The sequence below is a fragment of the Epargyreus clarus genome, unplaced genomic scaffold, assembly GCF_041222505.1.
Source record: "Epargyreus clarus isolate Ecla_fem2 unplaced genomic scaffold, WU_Ecla_fem_2.2 ptg000018l, whole genome shotgun sequence".
NCBI classification, from domain to species: Eukaryota; Metazoa; Arthropoda; class Insecta; order Lepidoptera; family Hesperiidae; genus Epargyreus; species Epargyreus clarus.
The window spans coordinates 12,766,343-12,790,927 of record NW_027332226.1 but is presented as its reverse complement, the minus strand read 5'-3'; the positions used below and the strand labels follow the sequence as shown (position 1 = coordinate 12,790,927).

The 24,585-nt window shown below is 36.8% G+C and overlaps 2 protein-coding genes across 2 annotated transcripts; one reads left to right on the top strand and one right to left on the bottom strand.

The window, feature by feature from the left end:
• Nucleotides 1-1,125: 1,125 nt before the first annotated feature.
• On the bottom strand, nucleotides 1,126-17,876 carry LOC140749965 (uncharacterized). The gene is made up of 7 exons (XM_073083236.1): nucleotides 17,568-17,876; nucleotides 16,793-17,024; nucleotides 15,844-16,041; nucleotides 15,228-15,365; nucleotides 9,558-9,674; nucleotides 2,423-2,561; nucleotides 1,126-1,661 (listed from the first exon to the last, which is right to left on the bottom strand). The coding sequence occupies exons 1-7, from the start codon at nucleotides 17,612-17,614 to the stop codon at nucleotides 1,528-1,530; spliced, it is 1,005 nt and encodes a 334-aa protein (XP_072939337.1). The 5' UTR covers nucleotides 17,615-17,876; the 3' UTR covers nucleotides 1,126-1,527.
• A 488-nt stretch (nucleotides 17,877-18,364) lies between these two features.
• On the top strand, nucleotides 18,365-22,527 carry Yipf6 (protein). Its single transcript, XM_073083033.1, has 6 exons — nucleotides 18,365-18,523; nucleotides 18,904-19,023; nucleotides 19,394-19,472; nucleotides 20,001-20,172; nucleotides 20,670-20,827; nucleotides 21,485-22,527. Exons 1-6 carry the CDS (start codon nucleotides 18,497-18,499, stop codon nucleotides 21,601-21,603), a joined length of 675 nt encoding a protein of 224 aa, XP_072939134.1. The 5' UTR covers nucleotides 18,365-18,496; the 3' UTR covers nucleotides 21,604-22,527.
• Nucleotides 22,528-24,585: the final 2,058 nt, after the last annotated feature.

Below are 24,585 nucleotides of genomic sequence, written 5' to 3'. Positions count from 1 at the left end.
AGCGCTGATGTAGAAGACACTTATTCAGAGACATCTAACTTAGTCCTCAGTGGTAGGAACTAAATTGACACTTGAATTGTTCGATTACAAAAATAGCTGGGCAGCGGTGACCACTTACCATCAGGTAAACTGCATACTACTATAATATAAAAAAGTATGTTAACAATTCGTTGTGTGTAAAATTTTATTTAACTTACTATGTAAAAAATAAGAACCAAAGTTTTAAAATATACATATTTTTATTAAGCCAATCGGTAAGTCGATATGAAAATCTAATTATACTAGTTAGAGCTATAACTATATTTAAATTAATGTTACCTACAATATATTACTACCTACAATATTTTAAAATTTACAATCCAATTTAATTTATATCTGATTGTCATGTTATTTTTTATTGAGAATTACTAAAATCTTAAAGGAATTTCTATAGATAATATACTTACTTAAATGAGTATGTATACATTTTAATTAACTACTAAACAATATTTACGGAACAATCAGACCATATTTACTACATAATGTACATAGCAAAGTTACACAGAGACTATTTGCAAAAAAAAATACTTTAACATTATAATTGTTTGGCCATTTATAGGAAGTGAAAAAACATAAATTATTTTTTACTGAAAAGATTTGGGTATCCAGAGTCAAAAACAGAAAATCTACGTACAAGTAGAGTAGAAAGGTTACGCTTGCACGTAAAGATACAAGTTTATACAGATAATAAAATCCACTGAAATTTCACAATAACTGTCACTTTGAAACGAATACGCAATTTTCTCAATTTTTTATCCTTACAAATTGCTTCAAGATGTTTGTCTATACTATCTGTTTCCTGCACTAATTTGAAAAACCTCTAGGTTAATTTGGATTCAATTTTCAAACCATATAGTATATCAAAACTTCAACTCTTAGCTATTTAGGTATATTAAATGAGCAACATGTTTTTTAACTCTATTTATTTGTATCCTAATTCATTAAAAAAAATCGAACTCAGATGATTTTCATAACATATTTGCTACTATTCGCTACATATATACACACACGGCAGTGTGTCAGATAAGTTATAAAAAACACAACTATAACATAGTACCATGTGTTATATTAAATGAAACATTTGGATCTACTTTGGACCGTTTAATAAGTCATAATCTATTTTGGCTTATTTATTAGGACCTGTGAGACTAATCCTAGAACATCAATTTTATTGCATAAAGGGCCAGTGGTGGACTAAGGTCGTCGGAAGCCCGGGGCGAAGTTGAATGGACGTCCCCAGTGAAAAAAGTTGATTGGATTTCACGAAATTACAAATAGGTCATAGAGATATTCGCATGTAATTCGGCGACCTTTTTTCACTGACTTATACAAATTTCACAGGTTCAAAGGTTTCGACGACCTTTTTTTTCGATGTGTTTGGGGGGCCCCCGGGATCTGGGGCCCGGAGTTGACCTCCCCTTAGTCCGCTAGAGTAGAGGGTATTGGTCTTGAACAAAAAAGATTGCGAGTTTTGAATAGTGTTTATTGTCAGCATTTGTTCCCCGCCATGAGCTGCGAGAGCAGTGCGGCTTTCTCCTTCTCTTTCTTCCTCACGACGTCCAACGAGCGCGCTCGCCATGTGCTTTTCCGTAATTTGATTGGTCGACTGCCTACATAGCGACCTGGGAATTAAATAATCATGGTCAACCATTGGAATAGATCAATAAAATTAATAACAAACATTAAGTTATTACTGTCCCACTGCCGAGCGTACGTCTCTTAGAATAATTTATTTAGGTGACGGTCCACCAAGCTAGCCATTTACTAGTCGGTAGACTCCACATTCACACGTTTACAAAACAATATGAAAAGATCTTGTATGTATTAGTAATAGTAATTGTTCACTGCCGTTCATGTACATCTTTAACCATATAGAACAGAGGTCTACCTGAACATATCCACCTGAAGTCAATCACAGATGCGTTACCACTTCTGAGGACTAATGTTCGATACTTGGATAATGTTTGAAGGTGGTAGAACCATTTGTGGTTCGACTTCGGCGGCACCACCGCCACACCTATTTCTACCTAATAACTGCAGTGTTAGGTGCTGCTGTGTTCCGGTTTGAAGGGTGTGGTAAGGGAGAAAGACTTTTCCGAGGCATTCCAGCTTAGTCCTCAGGGGTAGCGGCGCATCTGTGGCCGACCTCAGGTAGGAATATCTAATCCTATCTGGGGTTTATTACAGATGTCCATGGGCGGCAGTAGCCACTTACCATCAGGTGGACTGCATGCTCGTCTGCTACTCTTAATTATAAAAAAAAAAAAAAAAAAACTAATGTTCACTTACACGGTCATAAGTCCACGTTAGAAATAGATGTGGCAGTGGAACCATGCTAGTCGAAATATACTGATTCTATCAACTTTCAAATCTGTCATCTTACCATCCATTTCCTTCATAGCTTTGATGAAGTCTCCCGGGTCCTTGAAACTGACGAAGCCGAAGCCTTTGCTCTTGTTCGTCCGCTTGTCTCTGATCACTTTGGCTCTTTGGAATGAGCTGTACTTACTGAAGGTTCGCACCTGGAAATATGATTGCAAGTTATTATGGGGCTTTGTGGAAAAACTACTGCACAATGATGATAATATGTTGATGTGTCACAAATATATGTCAGTATAAAAATATGTGGTGATGGTATTAAAGGTGATAAAACTCTCTGTGGTTCCAGCGGCAAAACTATGACACCAGTTTAATAAAAACATATTCTAACAACAGTGTTTGTTCAGTTTTGTCTATGGTTCTACGTATTAATTATCTGTCGTTGGTATTAATTTTAATCTGTAGGATTGAGAGCATAGAGACCTATAGTTTGAAATAGTTCGTTGTAGTACCGTTGTCGTCGTGTCGTTCGCGGTGGTGTATGCCGCCACCGGGATAAACTTGTTCGAGAAGCTTCGGAGTCGTCGGTCGCGCTCGCGCATATTTGTCGTTTTAGTTATACTCCGAAGTAGAAGCCACTATTCGTATTCGTAGCGTTTCCTTTAAATTCGCGTTAACTTCACTGTTCGCGGTGCAACGTGCTGTAAGATCGACGCCACGTGAGAAGAGGACGAAGGTAGAGGTAACCGGTAGACCATTCCGAGGTAAGACTAGCTAGCTCGAGCTTAGGGTGAGTTGAAGGTGCCTTATACCTAGTACAAGAGGCTGCGCCCATCAGCAGCAGGTGAGTGCGTGACCCTATAGCACTTTGCATCTTATTTTCGTATATACAGTCCACTTAACCTTCTTCGGGACACGATCATCTTGTCCATCGAAGAGAGGAACATTCGGTTCCTTATTTGTTCTAACGGCCGCGGAAATCTTAATATTTTCGGTCTCGGAGCCGAATGCATAACATTTTTGGTCTTCGAGACGTATTCATCACATTTTTGGTCACTTCGGCGGATCTTAATTGTTCCATCGTCCTAAACACCATTTTTGCTATTTTCCGTCGACCGAACATAACGAACATTGAAATTAATTTTATCGTGTCGTATTTCGCTAAAGGAACGAACATTTACGTAAAGTGGCTTCTAAATTTGTCGTTTCGTGTCGTATTTCGTATTAGATTTGCTATTTTGTATTGCATTTCTATAAAATTTCGTAATTTTCGTTTTGTCGATTAACATTTTATGTTGAGGGTGGGTGTGATTCTTTACAACTCATCACTTTGTTAGTTGTACTTAGGTCCCGCCATCTTTGCGCTATTTTTATTAATAGTCGTTGGTTGTCAGTATTGCATTGCGCCATATTTATTTGTCGTTGGTCATATTGTCAATACTGTCAAATTATCGTGTCGAAGTCAGCTGTCAGTGACATTGCAATTATTTGCTATTGTTGTCGATTTCGTTAAGTTTATAAACTTATATCAATTAATGACAATGTCTACTGGGAGCAACGAAAGTGGCGCAAGTGATGGGGACGTTAATAGGATTGCCCGGGATTACAGTATGATGCGATTGGAGTATATAGCGGGATCGGATATGTCAGGCTGCGTTGAGGAGGACCTTAGGGAACTTTCAAATGAATTCCATAAAGCGCAAATAAATTTATTGCGTTCATTAAGTGCTGCCCAACGCCAGTCTGAAATTGGTGTAACTGCATCATTTGATACAAAATTTAGAAGTGTTTTGGCCCGTCTGCGGCATTTAAATAGTGACCGTCAGATTAAACAAGAAGTAGTTTCGGGTTTTGCTAAGCTGCCTAAAATTAACATTAAGCCATTCGATGGTAAGCTAGAAAATTGGTTATCTTTTAAACAATTATTTGAGTCGTTGATCCATAATAGAAATATTCCTAATGTGGAAAAGTTACATTACTTGTTAACTTGTGTCGAAAATAAAGCGTATGATTTAATCAGGAACTTTCCACTCACGGATGAAAATTATATAGATGCGTATAATACACTTAATAAATATTATGATAAGAAGCGCTATATAACGGCCTCCTATTATCAAAAGTTGTTGTCATGCGAGCCAGTGAAAACAAAATCAGCTGTAGAACTTGAGCGTGTTCATAGAACTTTTGTGGAGAATTTAAGTGTTTTGGAAAAGTTTGGATTACCAGATAAGAACTTCATGTTGTTCCATTTATTTTGGTCAAAATTAGATCGGGCCACAAAAGAATCATTTCAATTAGAATTTAATTCAGATGAGATACCAGAGTTCACTCAGGTTCAGGATTTTGTTGAGAAACAAGTTAGGGCATTAAGTGAGGTAACTCCGAACCCAATACTAAGTAATGTAGGAATATCAAAAGAACCGAAACCAAGTAACTTTAAAAAGTCCAAATCCTCATTTGTCGTGTCGGGAGTGACTTGTGACTTTTGTACTGGCCAACATAGTCTTTCATCATGTAAGAATTTTCTAAATTTAGATATAGATTCTCGATTTAAATTCATTAAAAATAAAATCTTTGTATCCGTTGCTTTTCGAAAACTCATAGGGTAAAAACTTGTCGAGTCCCTATAAGTTGTGGTGTATGTGGGTGTTCACATAACACATTGTTACATTTTAAAAAATCGGTTACACCGTCCGCTGATAGTAATTCCCAACCTGATACTGAAGTGGTTAGTTCCATGAATAATAATGCACAACTGAGTAATATTGTTTTAACTTCTGTCGGTGGTAAAAGTACAATCTTGTTTTCTACAGCTAAGGTTCTTATAAAAGATAGTTGGGGAAACTTTCAACCTGTAAGGGTGTTGTTGGATTGTGCAAGCGCTTGCAACTTTATTTCGGTACCATGTGCAAAGCGCCTCGGGTTATGTATTAAAAACACTAAACAATCAATAAATGGAATCGGATCTTCTGTTGCTGAGTCTCGTGGTTCACTATGTTGTGAAATAAAATCCTATAACTCAAATAAAATCGATTTTAAGTTTGAAGCTTTTGTTTTGTCGTCGATATGTAGTGACCAACCTGCACATTTTGTTGATTTTTGTGGTTGGTCACATATTAGGAATTTACCTTTGGCTGATCCAGACTTCGCTCGTCCAGGGGCTATTGACATGCTATTGAATGCGGATATATTTGCTTCATCTCTCATACCTGGTCTGAGACGAGGGAGGCCGGGACAACCAAAGGCTCTAAATACTATATTTGGTTGGATTCTAATGGGTGAGTGTGAGGTAGATCACACACACAACTGTCGTAATGGTAAACAGAGTGATTGTTTTTTCGTCGAGAACTCTTATTTATCAAATATAAAATTAGATAACACTTTAAAAAGATTCTGGGAAACAGAAGAGGTTCGCACTCCTGTCTGTAAAATCCTTTCGAAGGAGGATCAAGCCTGTGAAAATTATTTCACTAATAATTATAGTCGTAACGATGATGGTAGATTTGTGGTGCCTCTTCCATTCATGAATCCTGCAGTAAAGCCATCGTTCTCACATTCCCGTGAAATTGCTTTAAAAAGATTTCTCTCTCTCGAGCGAAGACTTAATATAAATGTTGAATTTAGGGATGCCTACGTTCGGTTCATGAATGAGTATGAGGTTGCCGGTCATATGGAGCAGGTGGATCCCCCGACTTCAAGCGTTGGGAAGTTTTATTATATCCCTCATCACGGAGTATTGCGACCAGATTCTGTTAGCACCCCACTTCGTACTGTGTTCGATGCAAGTTGTAGAGATGCTAATGGATTGTCTTTGAATGATACGCTACTTGCTGGGCCTAAACTGCAAACTAATATTTTCGATTTACTTATTCGGTTCCGTTGGCATGCTGTCGTTTTTACTGGTGACGTCAAACAGATGTATAGACAAATCTTGGTTTGTAGAGATGACACCGAGTACCTACGCATTCTGTGGCGCCCATCTGCTGACGGTCCTATACGTGACTATAGGCTTCGCACGGTCACTTATGGCGTATCATCTGCACCGTTTCAGGCTCTTCGTGCGATCGCTCAACTAGCAGAAGACTCTACCCAAGAACTTCCGGCTGCCTCTACAGTTCTTAGTAGAGACATTTATGTCGATGATATCGTGTCGGGCGCTGACTCGGTAGAGCAAGCTCTACAATTGCGCTCGGAACTCACCAAAATTTTGTCGTCTGGTGGTTTCCATTTAAGAAAGTGGACATCTAATTGTAGTGAGTTTTTCGTTGATCTTCCATCTTCTGATTTATACTCAGAAGAATTTAAACATTTCGAAGAGATGTCAGACCTCTCCTTAAAAATTTTGGGACTTTTATGGCATCCGCAATCGGATGATTTTAGATTTCGTGTCGTCAACCCCGATGATTCTAGGTGCACCAAACGTACCATACTCTCCCATATTGCGCGGATTTATGACCCTTTGGGATTTCTAGCGCCGATTACGTTTTATGCTAAATATCTTATGCAACTTCTTTGGACTTCGGGAGTTTCATGGGACGATAATGTGCCACCTCACATTGCACACGAGTGGTTGCGATTTAAGTCTCAATTGTCGTCGTTAGTTTCGATTACCATTCCTCGGCGTATGGTAAATTCTTTCGTGTCGTTACAGTTGCATGGCTTCTGTGACGCTTCAGAACGTGGCTATTGTGCTGTCACATTCTTTCGTGTCGTTGAGGCGGATGGCTCTACATCCGTTCATTTTTGTTGCGCAAAGTCGAAAGTCGCGCCTTTGCGAAAATTGTCGATTCCAAGATTGGAACTTTTAGCTGCTGTCTTGTTATCTACTTTAATGGAATCAGTGGTAGAGGCTTTAAAACCATTTCATGCAGTTCAAGAACTTTACGCATGGTCTGACTCTACTGTCACTTTGGCTTGGATTAAATCTTGTCCATCCAAGTGGAAAACGTTTGTGGCGAATAGAGTCAGCCACATTCAGAGTAGAGTAGCTCCTGACCATTGGCGTCACGTGAGCTCTAGTTCGAATGCTGCTGATATTGGTTCTCGTGGTACGCTTCCAGCTGACCTCGTTGACTGTTCCATGTGGTGGAAGGGCCCTTCATGGCTTGTAAAGCCAGAGAATGATTGGCCTTCTTCATTATTGGTAGAACAGGACACAGACTCTATCGCAGAAGAACAAAGGATTCTTAGCCTTCTGTCACCGGAAAAGGTGAATCTCGTTAGCGATTTGTTAAATCGTTTTTCGTCGCTTTCGAAAGTAAAGCGTGTTTTGTCATTTTGTTTTCGTTTCGCTCATAATTTGAGAAATTATAAAAATAAATTTGTCGGTGCATTACAGCTTTGTGAGCTACGTCAAGCTTTTGAGTTGCTCATAAAGCAAGCACAAGTAGAGTCGTTTTCATTTGAATTGGATTGTCTAAGTAAAGGTTCGCCTAATTCGCTACCCAAAGCCTTGCGTAAATTGTCTCCTTTCGTTGATGACGCGGGTATTTTGAGGGTGGGCGGTCGGTTAGCTAACGCTAATGTAGAGTTTACCGTTAGACATCCTATTCTTTTACCTCGTAATCATAGATTAACATTTCTTATTATCGATGAGTACCATAAGAAATCCATGCATCCTGGTGCTCAAACTCTACAAAATTTACTCCCGCATTTTTTTTGGATTCTCTTGCCTAAACGAGCTATTTGTTCCGCAGTTGTTGCTCTCTTTCGTGAGCGTGGCGAGAGAATCTAGAAGTATTTCTTGTCGTTTTTGTAAATTAGTTACGTTTCAACGTAACTCTTTCTTGTTGTAGGTTAATAATTTGTGTCGTTTTCGTAAGTTAGTTACGTTTCCACGTAACTCTTTCGTGTCGTAGTTTATAATATGTGTCATTTTCGCCAAATAGTTACGTTTTAACTTAACTCTTTCTTGTCGTAGGTTAAGTAATGTCTATTTGTTTTCGTAAATACGTAGTATTTAGGTGGGCGGTATGTTCAGTTTTGTCTATGGTTCTACGTATTAATTATCTGTCGTTGGTATTAATTTTAATCTGTAGGATTGAGAGCATAGAGACCTATAGTTTGAAATAGTTCGTTGTAGTACCGTTGTCGTCGTGTCGTTCGCGGTGGTGTATGCCGCCACCGGGATAAACTTGTTCGAGAAGCTTCGGAGTCGTCGGTCGCGCTCGCGCATATTTGTCGTTTTAGTTATACTCCGAAGTAGAAGCCACTATTCGTATTCGTAGCGTTTCCTTTAAATTCGCGTTAACTTCACTGTTCGCGGTGCAACGTGCTGTAAGATCGACGCCACGTGAGAAGAGGACGAAGGTAGAGGTAACCGGTAGACCATTCCGAGGTAAGACTAGCTAGCTCGAGCTTAGGGTGAGTTGAAGGTGCCTTATACCTAGTACAAGAGGCTGCGCCCATCAGCAGCAGGTGAGTGCGTGACCCTATAGCACTTTGCATCTTATTTTCGTATATACAGTCCACTTAACCTTCTTCGGGACACGATCATCTTGTCCATCGAAGAGAGGAACATTCGGTTCCTTATTTGTTCTAACGGCCGCGGAAATCTTAATATTTTCGGTCTCGGAGCCGAATGCATAACATTTTTGGTCTTCGAGACGTATTCATCACAGTGTTAAATGTTTGGTTTAAAATGCCTGGTTTGAAGGATGTGGTAATAGAGACATACTTTTACGAGGCATTCTAGCTTGGTAGGAATCTAATCTTATCTTAGGTTGATTACAGATGTCCATGGGCGGCAGTAGGCACTTACTATGAGGTGGACTACATGTTCGTCTGCTACTCTGATATTATAAAAAAAAAAAAATTGAATTTCCCTCTTTTTCTTTCCGTATTTTTCCCGTCACTTGCTCCCTCTCACACTCCATTTACCTGTAAATCTTATAATTATATAAAATTCTCGTGTCACAATGTTAGTTACCGTACTCCTCCGAAACGGCTATACCAATTTTCACCTAATTTTATATGCATATTCAGTAGGTCTGAAAATCGGCTACTATGTGTTTTTTATACCCCTAAGTGACAAGGGTTGTTCACCCTTAACATTTTTTTATTTATATGGCAACACAACGTTTGCCGGGTTAGCTAGTATGTGTGTATATTCATATGCATAATAATTGTTTGCATTGTGTATATATGTATGTCTACTAATGTTCATGTGTCCATGTATGCGTGTTAGAGGGATCACTCACGAGCAGTTCATCAGTGACGTCATTGCCGAGGTCGCCGCAGAACATGCGGAAGTCATCATCAGGCCAGTCCAGCAACGTCACGTCCTCCCACACCTGCCCGCCCGCTGTACGCACCACCTGCAACATCATACACATATGCAACTTGACTGATTGCTACTGCCTGCTTAGGCTAAAACAGATTCTTATAGAGATCAAGGTAGTATGACGGCATGTGAAAACTCTTTAATGTTGATTTTAGATAAATAAACAAAAGAGTACCCTAAATAAACCTTTGTAAATTTGCAAATAGAAAAGACAAAAAAATTACACCTTTATATTGAATTCCTAAGAGTTCTATGTTATAATACTGGATACGCTTTAGAGAGTAATTAATTTCCTTTGCCAATTATAGTGACAGTGCTTTTCATCAGGCAGACTGATTAGAGTTAATAAACTCTTTGTATAAAACGTTGAAAAGGCGAAAAACAATATACATATTCAACAAAACATTACAGTTTCAGCTACATAATTCACATAATGGGTCGTCGTTCGGATTACTGTGTAAGCAAACGTACTTTTACGTGTCCCGCTGTTTTTAAGTGATTTATGTGCATTTTTTTACGAAATTCGTTATAAATTGCATATCGTTAGAATCGTAATTGTGAGTAAATTAAAACAACAGTAACAGTATTGCAAAAAGTGTCAAACTGTGAGTGCAACAGGCAAAATCATACTCAAAACTTTCCGTTTCTCAGTGCAAAAATCGTGTTCGAGTACAGTGACTTGGCTCAAAAACAATAGAACTTAATATATACCAACAACTATAGCTTAGAAATATTACAAGCAAAGTTTTAACTAACATCGTTTTTCGGACCTCATCGTAGTCTGCTCCGTGGTGTTGTGGCTTCAGAGTGAACATTGCTTTCGAGCGCAACTGAGTTCAAACCTCTAACATTACAATTTTTTTTTTTATTATTATTATTATTTTTTTTCTTTTTTTTGTATTATTATTTTTATATTTCCTGCTATCTTGTTACAATTTTATTTTTTATTTTATTTTAATTTTTATTCATTACATTTTTTTCTTGGCAAATTTAAAAACACGTTTAAAATTTTTTATTTTTATTTTTATTTTATTATTTTTTTTTGGAACAAGTGCAACTAAATTAAGCTAATAGTGTCTTGGACTATATACAAGAGACATTCAGACTTTACCGCTATTATGTCCACCGGTGCTTGGGGATGTTGCAACCAGAACACAGCTACCGAAGAATATATTGAATGTGTAACTTGTCGTAAAAAATTTCATTTGGCCTGTCTAAACACCGCAGAGAATAAAGTTGATGACAACACTGTTACCAACTGGGTATGCCCGCTCTGTAATATACAGCGTCCCAAATATGGTAAAAACGACAGTACCCCTGTGTCTTCCAACTCGAATATAACAATCAGACCATCAAAAAGGCAAGCCTTGTACTCGCCTCCCACTGCCGTGTCAACTTCAGCATCAGTAAATGACATTCACAATATTGTACAAGAAATTGTTAAAAATGAGATGGAATCCTTAATTACAAAACTTCATACAACTATAAGCTCTATTATATGCACGGAGCTAAGATCTGTAACAGAAGAAATCAAAGGAGTTAAAAATTCGATAGAGTTCCTGAATTCCAAAGTAGAAGCTATATCCAAAGAGCACAGTGAATCCACAACTGTTTTAGCTGACCTGCAAGAGCAAAATTCTAACTTAACCTCCACAGTCGATGACTTAAAGCATCGTATTAATATTTTGGAACAAAACGCCCGCTCAAACAACATCGAGATACAATGTGTGCCTGAAAGGAATAATGAGAATGTAATGAGTGTTATTCTACAGCTAGGAAATGTGATTAATTGTAAAATCAGCCCAGAAAACATCTCACACTGCACAAGAGTCGCGAAAATAAACAGAAACAATAGCAGGCCGCGGTCTATAGTGGCTCAATTTACCAACTCCAAAATTAGAGACGAGTACTTGGCTGCAGTTATCAACTTTAACAAAAATAAGACTGTTGATAACAAGTTGAACACTTCGCATCTAGATTTTAATGGTGCTAGATCACCAATATATGTTGTGGAACACTTATCTTCTGCGAACAAAGCTCTGTATGCGGCCGCCAGGACTACAGCAAAAGAAAAAGGGTACAAGTACGTGTGGGTGCGCCGTGGACGTATTCATATAAGAAAGAGCGACGATACTGATTACATAATTATAAAAGACACTGACACTTTGAAGAAACTTAAATAATTATATCTTATTATATTTCGTTGTTACTACTTACTACTTTAATATAATCAACTACTGTTATTTTACTCTCAAAATTTTATGTATGGTATAAGCACTAATCCTGTTACAAACGTTCAATTATCTATATACTATCAAAATGTTCGTGGCCTTAGAACAAAAACTCATAATTGTTATTGTAATATTTTAAACTGCAACTATGATATAATAATATTAACCGAGACATGGTTAAATGGTAATATCTTGAGTTCTGAGTTGTTTGATGAAAGATATACAGTTTACAGAAGGGATAGGAATGACTCGTGTTTTCAGTCCAAGGTGGATGGTGGCGGAGTTTTAATAGGGGTTTTAAAATCACTAAAATCCACCAAAATTACCTTATCTAACAGTAAATGTGAAGAATTATGGATTACGGTGGAATTAAATACTGTCAATAAGCCTTGTTTAATTACCTTCTGCGCGGTATATCTTCCACCACCAGTTAGGAGATCGGAGTTGGAATACTTCGCAGACAATGTGTCAAAAATGTCAGAGCGTCTTAAGTCTCACATTTGCGTTGTAGGAGACTTTAATTTAAGTAATATTAACTGGGTAAGAGCAACTCAATCTGAAGCTTACCAAACTACTCCTTTGTATCAATACTTTATTGACTTCTTGAACATAAACAATTTAAGACAATGTAACCTTATAACCAACTATATGGATAGAACTCTAGATTTAGTGCTGGTAGATTATCCATCTTGCAGTGTATCTCGTGCTATTGATGTATTATGTCCCGAGGATCCACTGCATCCGTCGTTAATAATCACTTTACCTTTAGTAGACGAGCCTAGCTTACCTTATAACTTAGACAACAGAAAATTGAACTTTCGTAAGGTTGATTACCCGTTAGTAAATGAAAAATTAGGCACTATAAATTGGGAGGACTTATTTTCTGGTTTAACAGATGTCAACGAAATGGTTGCCATTTTATACCACAACATACGAAACATTATAAACACGTTTGTACCTCTAACTAAAGTGACCAAAAGAAAGTATCCACCTTGGTTCTCACGAGATCTAATTAGACGATTAAATGAAAAAAATAAATATAGAATCAAATACAAAAAATATAAAAATCCATTAGACCTAATCTCCTATCGTTTACTAGCCGAACGCTGCTCTAAACTCACTACTAAATGCTATCATGATTATTTAAGCAAAACAGAGAACATAATTTCTACAAACCCTAAATACTTTTGGTCATACGTGAAGGAGAAGAGAGGCGGTACTAGCACATACCCAGCATTTATGACTGATGGTGTAAAAAGTTGTAGCAATAACAACGATATATGTAATATGTTTGCGTCTCACTTCTGTTCCGTATACAATTCACATTCCAAATCAAGCTTCAATGTACCCAAAGCGGACTACCTCAGTTCAAGAGCTGGTACACATAGTGATATTTTCTCCCCAATACATATCAGCCAAGATGAAATACTCAAAGCTCTTAAAACTTTAGATATTAATAAGAGTGCTGGATCTGATGGAATTCCTCCTATTTTTATTGTTAACTGCGCATCCAATCTTTCAACTCCATTGTACATTATTTGCAACTCGTCGATCCGATCTGGGATTTTCCCCTCTGTATGGAAAACTGGGAAGGTCGTACCCATATATAAATCGGGCGATGCTCACCTTGTGAGTAACTACAGACCTATTTCTATTTTACCCACATTAGGCAAGGTATTTGAATCTCTTGTATGTCCGTACATACAAAGACACTTTGAGAAATACGTATCTGATTGCCAGCATGGTTTCTTAAGAGGCAGATCCACACATACTAATTTGGTGACTTACGTTGAGGAGTTAGCTGAACAGGTAGACAATCACAAGCAAGTAGACGCATTATACACTGATTTCAGTAAGGCATTCGACAGGATCGTTCACGATATCTTAATAAATAAATTAGTATTGTACGGCTTTGTGGGAACATTTCAAAAGTGGCTGATTTCTTACTTGAAAGATCGTTCGTCGTTCGTGGTTCTTAATGGTTTTACTTCCAAACCATTTCCAATATTGTCAGGTGTCCCGCAAGGATCTCATTTAGGTCCAGTGCTATTTAATATATTTATTAATGATCTTCCCCAGTACTTCTTGTATTCGTCCCCTTTATTGTTTGCCGACGACCTCAAATTATACAAAACTATTGAAACATGGGAAGACGTGGCTTTATTTCAGGCAGACATCAATTCTCTTGCCAAATGGACGTCTGATAATGGAATGGAACTAAATGTGGATAAATGCTTTCACATCAAGTTCACCAGAAAAATTAACTTAATTCCATCTCGTTACCATATTAACAACACAACGATCAGCGAAGTGAACACAATCAGGGACTTGGGTGTCGTAATTGACAGCAAACTTACCTTCAATCCACACATCGACGTAACTATTAAAAAAGCATCAAAAATGTTAGGCTTCGTTATGAGAAATGGAAAATTATTTAAAATGGCAACCACCAAAGTGACTCTGTACAACAGTTTAGTGAGATCGATTTTGGAGTACGGTAGTGTGGTTTGGCGTCCGCACTATGCGACGCATACACTACGTCTGGAAAGAGTACAGAAGCGGTTTATGAGGCATCTGTCATACTTCAGTGGTAAGACGAAGCGTGAATTTTCATATTCCAACATGCTCAATTATTTTAAAATGGAAGATTTAGAAAGTCGAAGAAGAAATGCGGATTTAGTTTTTTTGTTCAAACTTATAAATAACCATTTATATGTTCCTCAACTTCTGCCAAAACTGTCTTTTAGAGTTCCTGTGAGAATGCCTCGTAAACCTCTTCAGCCGTTCGTCATTCCATTTCGAAGAACTGTGCTGGGTTCCAATTCACCTATATGTAGAATGGTCCGTATATACAATGGATGCAGTGGGTCTCCAGATATGGATATTAACCATGTGTCTCTGGATAAATTTAAAAAAATGCTTAAGACTGTAGATTAGTCATTCGTAGTTTAAAAATATATATTGGTCAATTCTTAGATTAATTAATGAGTATAAATACAAACTGTACTTTTGTTTATTGCTATAATGACGTCTTACTTTTTTGTATGCTTACAAGGAGTCTTTGATACTCACCTATAAGTGATTATGCATTTATTGTTAACTGTATTCCTAGTTCTTAAGTTATGGTGGCGCATGCAAATGTAATAATCGTTGGTGATGTTAATAAATAAAATAAAAAAAAAAAAAAAAAATAATTTTGCTCCACTTAATGATACAATTTTGTACATAGAAGATACAATTCAATCTTTTTATTATTAACATGATATGTGACTTCACTATAAGCTAGAAAATAAAGTATAACATTTATATAGGCATTGATTGGGATGTGTAATCAATATAACATCATGATAACTCACCTTCCGATGCTTTTTCTCTTTCTTAGCCTTAGGCACGATGGTTTCGGTGACAGAAATGATAGGCGGCGGCGGCGGTGGCGGTGGTGACGGTAAGCGGACCACCTCTTGCTTAGGTGGGGAGGGGAGACGCTCACGTTTCTGAGGAATTAACAGTTTCTTCAGTACATTGAGGTTGCATTCAGTACGTTAGGTAATGGAGACAGACTTTTTCGAGGCGATCCAGCTTAGTCCTCAGGGGTAGCGGCGCATCCGTGGCCGACCTCAGGTAGGAATATCTAATCCTATCTGGGGTTGGTTACAGATGTCCATGGGCGGCAGTAGCCACTTACCATCAGGTGGACTGCATGCTCGTCTGCTACTCCTATATTATAAAAAAAAACACATTTGACAATAAATGAAAAATACATATTTATGAAACAGTCACATCCCTAGTTCGAATATCGGCTCTATTAACGCAAGACGTCCCACTCACTTGTTTCCTACTCTCATGTTTCTCCATCTTCCCGTCATCTTCCTTGTTCTGTTTGTACAGTTTGGGCGCGGCGAACAGCACCACTGGTTGCGGCTTTCACATTCCTAGTTCAAATAACAAGTCTTTTAACGAAATTTCACTCACCCGTTTCCTGCTCTCATGTTTTTCCGTCTTCTCGACATCTTCCTTCTGTTTGTACAGTTTGGGCGCGGCGGACAGCACCACTGGCTGTGGCTTGGGCGGGGGCGGCGGTATTAGCTGCGGGCCGGGCATCCCTGGGCGGAGGAACGGCATTGGGGGTGGGTATACATCCGGTATGCCAGGAGGACGTAGCCTTTGTACCTGAAGTTGAAAAAATTTTATATTTAATGTTTTAATTACTTAATTTTTTTTTATAATATAGGAGTAGCAGATGCGCTAGCAGTCCATCTGATGCTAAGTCGCTACTGTCGCCATGGAAATCTGTAATCAACCTCGGATAGGATTAGATATTCCTATGTGAGGTCGGCCAAAGATCCACAGCTACCCCTGAGGGCCAAAATCGGAACACTCGGAAAAGTATGTCTCCATTACCACACCCTTCAAAACAAAACACAGCAGCGCTTAACACTGCTGTTATGAGGCAGAAATAGGTGTAGCGGTGGTGCCAGCGGAGTCGAACCACAAAGGGTCTACCACCTTCATAAATTGAAACTTAGCAAAGAGTGTACCTAATGAAAAAATTGTTAAAACCACCCATGGCGATTTGCAATGGTATAAGTAAATAAGAATGTTATAATTCCTTTCTTTTTAGTACAATATTCCATTAATCGGTTGAAATAATTAACATCAATTATACAGTATTAATATAAACTGGTTTTGATTAATCTCAGGAATAAAGAATTGTCTACAGACAATAGTTTAAGCAAAATAGTAAATAGTATTTGGATTTGAAGGAAGTTTTTTGTAGTTTTGTTGTGAAAACTGTCACAACCAAAACTTAATGAACTAATTATATATTAATAATTGTGTTTTAACATCACACATTCTATATGATTCAAGGCATACTTAACCAGTAATAAGAAAAGTTTAAAATAATATTGCCTAAACTTACTGAGGCCGGTATCATCATAGAGGGTGGCGGGGGTGGGGGTGGCACAGTGGGGTACATCATTCTAGCTCCGAGCATTGCTGAATCAAACGGCGGCATTATTGACGGTGGCGGTGGTGGTGGGGGTACCCTTTCCAGCTGCTGCTGTACAGATCCGAAGGTGGCTGAACCTATCACAGGTCTGACAGCCACAGCTGCCACTGCTACATCGGTGCCAGATATCTCCGCTTCAAATCTGCAAAAAATATTATTATTGATTAAGATTTACTGCTAAGTGGCTAAGTATATATAAAATATTGGTTGCAGAGAGAAGTCTTCAGCCATGCTCCTAAAATTAGATAATAATGATAATTGACTTACTATTTTTTATTGCAATTGTAACTCCATATAACTGTACTATTTAATTTTTTATGTAATAAACTATTTTCAATTTTTATAATCTATAGTTTACAGACCAGCAATACATATAAACTTGTAATATCTCTGATGGATAATAATCAAAATGAGTTCCCCACTGATAAATACATAAGATTTACTCACAAAATTATTTCCGTGTGTTGTTTTAATATCTTGTTTTACAACTAACAAGTTTAAAGCTTAAAAAAACAATTATTAAATCATAGACAATGTCTTTTATTACTATTTTAACTAACACCAAATCTAATAACAATATCCTATCCTACAGATGAACATAAAACTCACCATACAACCTCATTCAAGATTATTTTGCGATTTCACGAGACATGACAATAATAATATAGAATTAGTTTGTAGTTACCTGGACATTTCATCCTGCATCTGTTGGAATTTATTAGGCTCGTCCATTGTGATAAGTAACAAAAAATAATTTGGACTCAAAAAACCTCAGGTCCTGAATTGTAATGCTTCAGAGATCCTCATCGGTTCTGAATTGTTATCAAAATTGTTTTATTTAAACATTATCTCTCTTTGATAGAATAACCACTTTTATAATAAAATATACTTGATATTTAGGCAGAAACTCACAAAAATTACAAAAACAGATTTTGTGGTTATGCTACTATCGGTAAACTTCATTTGATTGACAAATGACATTCAGGCTGCAGTCAGTCGACACCACAGAACACTTATACTCTTAACGGAGAGTCGACACTCGACAGTCAGTCAAAGATACTCTTTTGGTCTGTATCTTATGTATCTATGGTTAGAATACATTCAGTGCCTACACTTCAACTGATTGTTTAATACATTACATTTATTATTATTTTATGAGTATGAAAGCAGCAAGAATCATATTGTACTTAAAGAGACAAGCTTAAGTTTGTATGTAAATAGGTCAACGTAATCTGTTGAATTTACTCACAATCATAATAAAATGAATTTGCAGAGTATTTTTTAGTTCACATTGTGCATTCACTGAACATGACCCTGACGTGAAATAAAATTATAGAACAAATAGCGCTGATTTATTTATATCATTAAACTCAGTTTTTGATACTTATACATGAGTGATGAGTTAATTTAATAAAATACATAATGGTTAACTATTCAATTTCTAAGGCTGTATGTATGCTGAAACATTGGTGTCATCCGAATTAGTAAGAAGAATGAAAAACCTTAAATGTCAAGTTTCTGATCAAGTTTGATTTTTCTGATGTGTTGGACTTGTATTTAGTCACAATATTTTTTAAGAAATCGTACATAAAAAGTGTTTAAGTGATTACAAATATGACTACATTTGAGGCGAAATATGATGTAAGTACTGGAGATTCCGATTATTATTATTGTAACATGTTTATTTTCTGTATAATTTAACCGACGAAGATAGACTAGATCTAACTATGATTTACCGTATTTCCTTGTTCCTAAAATGGTTAAATCATCTTTTTAATGATGTTTAATAGCTTGAGAATAAGGAATGAATAATACAAATCATTTTTAAATATTCAATTTTTAATAATTATTCTGATAATAATTTAAGTAATATAGACAACAAGTACTTGCACATCAGGTATAATATACGATTAATTATGTATAGGTTTTATAGGAATTAGTAAACATGTGGAACATATGATATATAATATGTAATAAGAATCTATATAACAGCTTATTTAATAAAGTTTGTATTACTCTAGATGTATCCAGCAGGGGATGTGGGGGTGATCGAGGGTGAAATGAATATACCCACAAGGGGTGTGCCTTCAGGGGACAGTATGGAGTTCAACACACTTGATGAACCCATCAAGGAAACATTTGTAAGTTATTGAACAACAAAAGCATTTGAAATTAATGGTAGGGTCATGTATTCAATTATGTCCCTGAAAGGTACAGTTTATACAGATCAGGTATCAATAAAACAATTCTCATGATTCATTAAATTTCTCCTGTTTTGTACACAATTTGATGAATCTTTGATCTCGATTTATATGATACATGATTTTGATAATTTTATCCCATTCTCCTCACCAGGATTGTCAGGAACCAGGATTAACGATTACCCTGTGTGATTTTAGTGTGTTTTTTAGTTTTTAAACAATAATTATATTATTTGTTATATGGAGTTAATCAACTTGTATAATGAAGGTATCATATGTCAATAAGTTATAAATTATTCATTTGTTTTAGCTCAGAGATCTCAGAGCGGTGGGTAACAAGTTCTACCATGTCCTCATTCCAAGGGAGAAGACCAGTTTACTCAAAGAATGTAAGTTATTTCATTTAGAGCCCTAAGCGTTCTGAATTGCCAATAAAATGTAGTGGTTGTCGCACCTAATATTTTATGTATAATATGTAGTGCAATTGAATTAAATATAGTATAGTCCACGCCAAAATTCTAGTCTGCTCTGAAGTTGTTGTGCGCAGGTGCAGGGAGCTAACGTGGTCGAACACAACTACAACCATATACTCCGTAGCAACAGTAAGGGCACACTAACACAGCTATGTACCGGTGAGCGAGAGCGGGCAGCGGAGGGTGCCTGGAGGGTCCCGCCCTGTCTTCATCCAGCTAATATTTACAATTTGTTGCTACAAAATGACTCATTTCTATATTCAGAGCGGACTAGCAGCTTGGAGTGGACTCTACCAAATGTAGTTGTTTTCATACTTTATTATTTTTGTACAATGTATAGTGCAAGTGAGTTAAATATAGCACAATATTATAGTATGAGTGACAATTCCTATCAATTCATACATGGGCTATAAGTACAATATATAGACTTTATTTTCATTTCAGGGGATCTATGGGGGCCTCTGTTGCTCTGCACGCTGATGGCGACCATGCTGCAAGGCGCTGAGCGTGCGGACAACTCGAACGACGGCGGCCCCGAGTTTGCTGAGGTGTTTGTTTTGGTGTGGATTGGTGCTGCGGTGGTAACCTTTAACTCCAAGCTGTTGGGAGGAAACATGTAAGTAATATTACATTGAACTGTGTAATTCGACTGTAATCGGCGTTATTTTAGTCGGTGTAATACGGCTAGCAGCTACATTTGTGCATTTGTCATTTAATAATGTTATTAGCACCTTTGTAATTAGCGGGTGCTAAGCTAATTTTTGGTATTGCGAGATTCATACACCTGATGGAAAGTTACCACGTGGTCGTGTGGTCACCAAGGACGACTCTAATCAATTCAGTCAGGAATTCCAGCTAAAGCAGTTACTGATCACGCTAGAAATATATGCCAGCGGTATAGTCCGCGTAAAAGTGCTAGTCCACTCTGAATATAGAAATGAATCACGTCGCCATAGCAAATAGTATGACCACACCTGCTCGCAACAACTTCAGAGCGGACTAGCAGTTTGGTGCGGACTTTTCCTCTCAATTCATGTGTGTCTCACTGTGCCCATTTAGTAGATTTTGGATATTGCCTTAATTATCTTCATTTATATAATCTATTTATTCCAGCTCATTCTTCCAATCGGTGTGCGTGTTGGGATACTGCCTGTTCCCGATCGCTCTCGCGCTGGTCGTGTGCCGGATCATCCTGTTCTCCGACCAGACAACCTTCCTGTTCTTCCTCAGGCTCGTCATATCTATGACCGGATTCGTGTGGGCCACCTTTGGTGAGTGCTGCTAATCATTGTCTGATCTACTGACTTGTTTTTTATATATGATATGAGATGGCGCCAGTAGGTTTCTGAATCGCGCTCTTGATATTTTATAACTTCAACATTATTATGAAGTTATTTTCTATTCTTGTTCATTGTATATTTTTTTTGCCGAATAAACTATTTTCTTTCTTTCTTTCTAGATACTAGCTGACCCGGCAAACGTTGTGTTGCCATATAAATAAAAAAATGTTAAGGGTGAACAAACCTTATCACTTAGCGGTATGAAAATAGATAGTAGCCGATTCTCAAACCTACTGAATATGCATATAAAATTAGGTGGAAATCGGTAAAACCGTTTCGGAGGAGTATGATAACTAACACTGTGAACCAAGAATTTCATATATAAGATTATTATAAAGTAGATGTAGATGTAGTGATTATTGTGATTGCTCAAATATTCATTTTCGATTTCTCCTAAAAGTGAGGTTACTGTTTATGACAAAAAATTTTTTGCTCAGCCGAAACATACGCCCCAAACTGTAGAGTTGCGTTCGGCTTACTCAGCCGTTTACATCGCAGGCATTTCGTTTCCACGTGAACGCCAATACGCTTCGATTTCGTTGGGTCACTAGTAAATAACCTACTACATAATACTTTGATCATTTCCAGCTGCAACGAAATTCCTCGGCGACAGCCAGCCAGAAGGCAAGAAGGCTCTCGCAGTCTACCCCATATGCCTCTTCTACTTCATACTGTCCTGGCTCGTCGTCTCCCATAGTAACGTGTAAACGCACAAGGGCATTTATTTTGTATTGTGATACGGACTCTAGCGTAATTTGTGAATATGTGTAAAGACAGTTTTATAATTATTTTTAATATATTAAGGACTTTGTTTTATTACTGAGGTGTATGCCATTATTGTAAGTATGTTTGGTATGTTGATTGGATGCCCATCATTGGGCAATTGATTTGGAGTTAAAGGGTATCTGATGTATGGCAAAACTGCAACTATAGTTATTAGTTACCGCATTTATTTTTAAAATTGACATCGAACTTTTTATATATTCTCATTCTACAAGTATTGGAAGTATATCATGAATACTTTTGTCATAATACTTTCTTTAAAATTTGCATATATATAGGTGTAAAAAATAACAAAACGCGGTAACTCAACTAATTAAGTTTTTATCCAATTTCGTATTCGTAAATTAAAGTAATAGTCTTATGGCAATTTCACTTTGAAAGTATGTTCAAAGCTGGAATATTTGAACATATTAACCGATTCCGTGCGGATGGCACCACAGTTGTGCCATGAATTTTTTTTGTGTATGGCGGGTGGCACTCGTGTGGTGCCAAAATTTGAAGCCATAAAACTCGGATAAATTGACGTTTATCAAAGTTGTTCTGAATACAAAAGTGTCTTTATTTATCACGGAGATCCTTCCTAGAATGTCAGTTTTAGCAGATCACGTGATTTCACATACTTCAGGCATTGTAAACCTTTCAAAAAAATATATATTATATTATATTATTTTGCAAATTACTGTGATTGTATTACTATAATAGAACATACTTTTCGTTAATAGTAAGCCAGTAGAAACTGGATTAAAATATTCGTACTTTGGTGTTTATCTTTGTCTGAATAAATAGCGCAATCAATTTCGATATTCTATTAGAAACCTATCCATTAATAATTTGAATTTTTATTCTAAACATAATTAATTCTATAGTAACATTAAAAAAATTCATTCATCAAAAACTTACAAAAATGTTTACAACACCTGATAGAAATAAGACACTTACCTCCCATTTCCGTTATTACACATAGATAGTCACTTTTGTAAACACTAATCGAAAAGTTAAACCATTCACTTTCGCTTTTAGGTGGCTACTAAACTTACAGCACGTGGAAAAAGCAAAAAAACGATAAGTTACAATTCATGGCGGAGGGCACCTTAGCGGTGCCATCAAAGTCCCTGGCGTTAGGCACCACAGTGGTGCCACGAAATATTTGTTCGCCGTCAGGCGTTAAAGTTTGTCCAAAAGGCCGCCGCATTGAATCGGTTATTCTCTCATTTTTGTTGCATTGTTTTGCCATTGCAGTTTGTAGTAATTTCACTAATTTTGCCATTTGGATGTTGAACTACGAAGTAATGGATTTCAAATAAATGTATTATGATAAATTTCTTATAATACATTCACATTTTATTGGAATAAATTGGCAGCCTTTTATTAAATTACTTAGACATCTTTTTCGTGATGCTATATTTACATACTCGCCAAACACAGCAGTACGCGTGACTACGACTATGTATACATATAAGTAACTCGTGTGTACGCGGCACTCGCTACTACGTACGTTCAGCCTACGGAGGATTTTCGGCGCGAATCAAAGGATTACGCGTCTGTTCGTATAAGGCATACTCGTCATTGTTCAGAGAGTTGCTCGGACAATTGTTCGCGAGTATCTAAATCTGGTATTAAAATCGACGTCCATTAATAGAAAAAGGCATTTAAAGGCAAAATTGTGGATCAAAAGTGCAATACAAATTATGTAAGTACGGTTGGAAATTGATGTTGTATTATTATGGAATATTTAAAGTATACCTAGTATTGTAAACTGCGTTATCAATATACATTTACTGTAACATAATTTTTATGCACTAGAAAGCACGATAATATGACTGAAACATGACACTGAATTTTGGTTTTTGTGTTAATTGCAACGAGTTAAAATTGTCTTAATTCCAAAAAAAATGCATTACCATAGACTAGAATTCGTTGTATCGTGGGTTCCATAGACAAAAAGGAAAGAATAAAATCCCGCACATTTCAGAACAATTTAAAATTCATTTTTACTAAACGAGAATTGCGAATCCAACTCCCATTTAGTGTGCTATACCTTAAAGCCTATTCTGAGGGGCTAATGAGCAGAGTACTTAAGAATTTATAAGTAATATTAGTAATCAAAATAAATATTAATTAATTTTAAATAAGCATATTTACAGTTTTTTTTACAAACAAATTGTTATTTCAAAGATATTTATTTTTTAGCTCATAGTCATATAAATTGGAATTCTATGTGCCGAGGGTTTCGTAAGCAACACAGATTAATACAAATCCATAAAACTAAATTATTTCCATTGAAAAGTTGCAATTACCACGAAAATCGAGCAATTAGGATAAAACAGGACTGCATAAGAACATTTAACCATTCCAAACAAGATAGTACGCTTTTATTCAGGTTATTAAATGTATTAAATCACGAACATTTTGTAAATATTTATGGATTAAAATAATTACTATTTTGTGTCTGTTGTAAATTTTATTGAATACCTTACAAAACATATATGTATCTAAAAATACACAGCTCATGGAAATTCGAGACATTCAGTACACATCGAATATACTACGGGAACGACAGGTACCCTAACTAGACTAGTTCTTGTAAAGATAACCTTATTCATAAACACTTAATAACAATTTTTACTATAACATTCACGTTAACCCTTTACGACAGTGGTTCCCAAACTTATTTCATGTACCCCCATATTTTTAGAGCCAATTGTTTTCTAGCATCCCCCAAAATTGACAATTCTCGCACTTTGGTAATCGATCAGCTAATAGTATCCTTTACCAATCATTTATCTCTAAAATGAAACGTCTACATAAACAAACCAGTTATCGCCCCTAAAATATCTTCACAGTACCCTCCCTATAGGCTTCCAGCGCCCACAAGAGGGTGTTTTCAGCTCGATTTGAGAAACACT

Excerpts from the sequence above, each read along its gene's own strand:
- Yipf6 (XM_073083033.1), top strand. The coding sequence starts at position 18,497 with ATGACTACATTTGAGGCGAAATATGAT. Across the intron at positions 18,524-18,903 it reads CATTTGAGGCGAAATATGAT|ATGTATCCAGCAGGGGATGT; the intron begins GTAAGTACTGGA and ends GTATTACTCTAG. Across the intron at positions 20,828-21,484 it reads ATTCGTGTGGGCCACCTTTG|CTGCAACGAAATTCCTCGGC; the intron begins GTGAGTGCTGCT and ends GATCATTTCCAG.
- LOC140749965 (XM_073083236.1), bottom strand. The coding sequence starts at position 17,614 with ATGGACGAGCCTAATAAATTCCAACAGATGCAGGATGAAATGTCCAG. Across the intron at positions 16,042-16,792 it reads CTATGATGATACCGGCCTCA|GTACAAAGGCTACGTCCTCC; the intron begins GTAAGTTTAGGC and ends TTTCAACTTCAG. Across the intron at positions 9,675-15,227 it reads AAGAGAAAAAGCATCGGAAG|GTGGTGCGTACAGCGGGCGG; the intron begins GTGAGTTATCAT and ends ATGATGTTGCAG.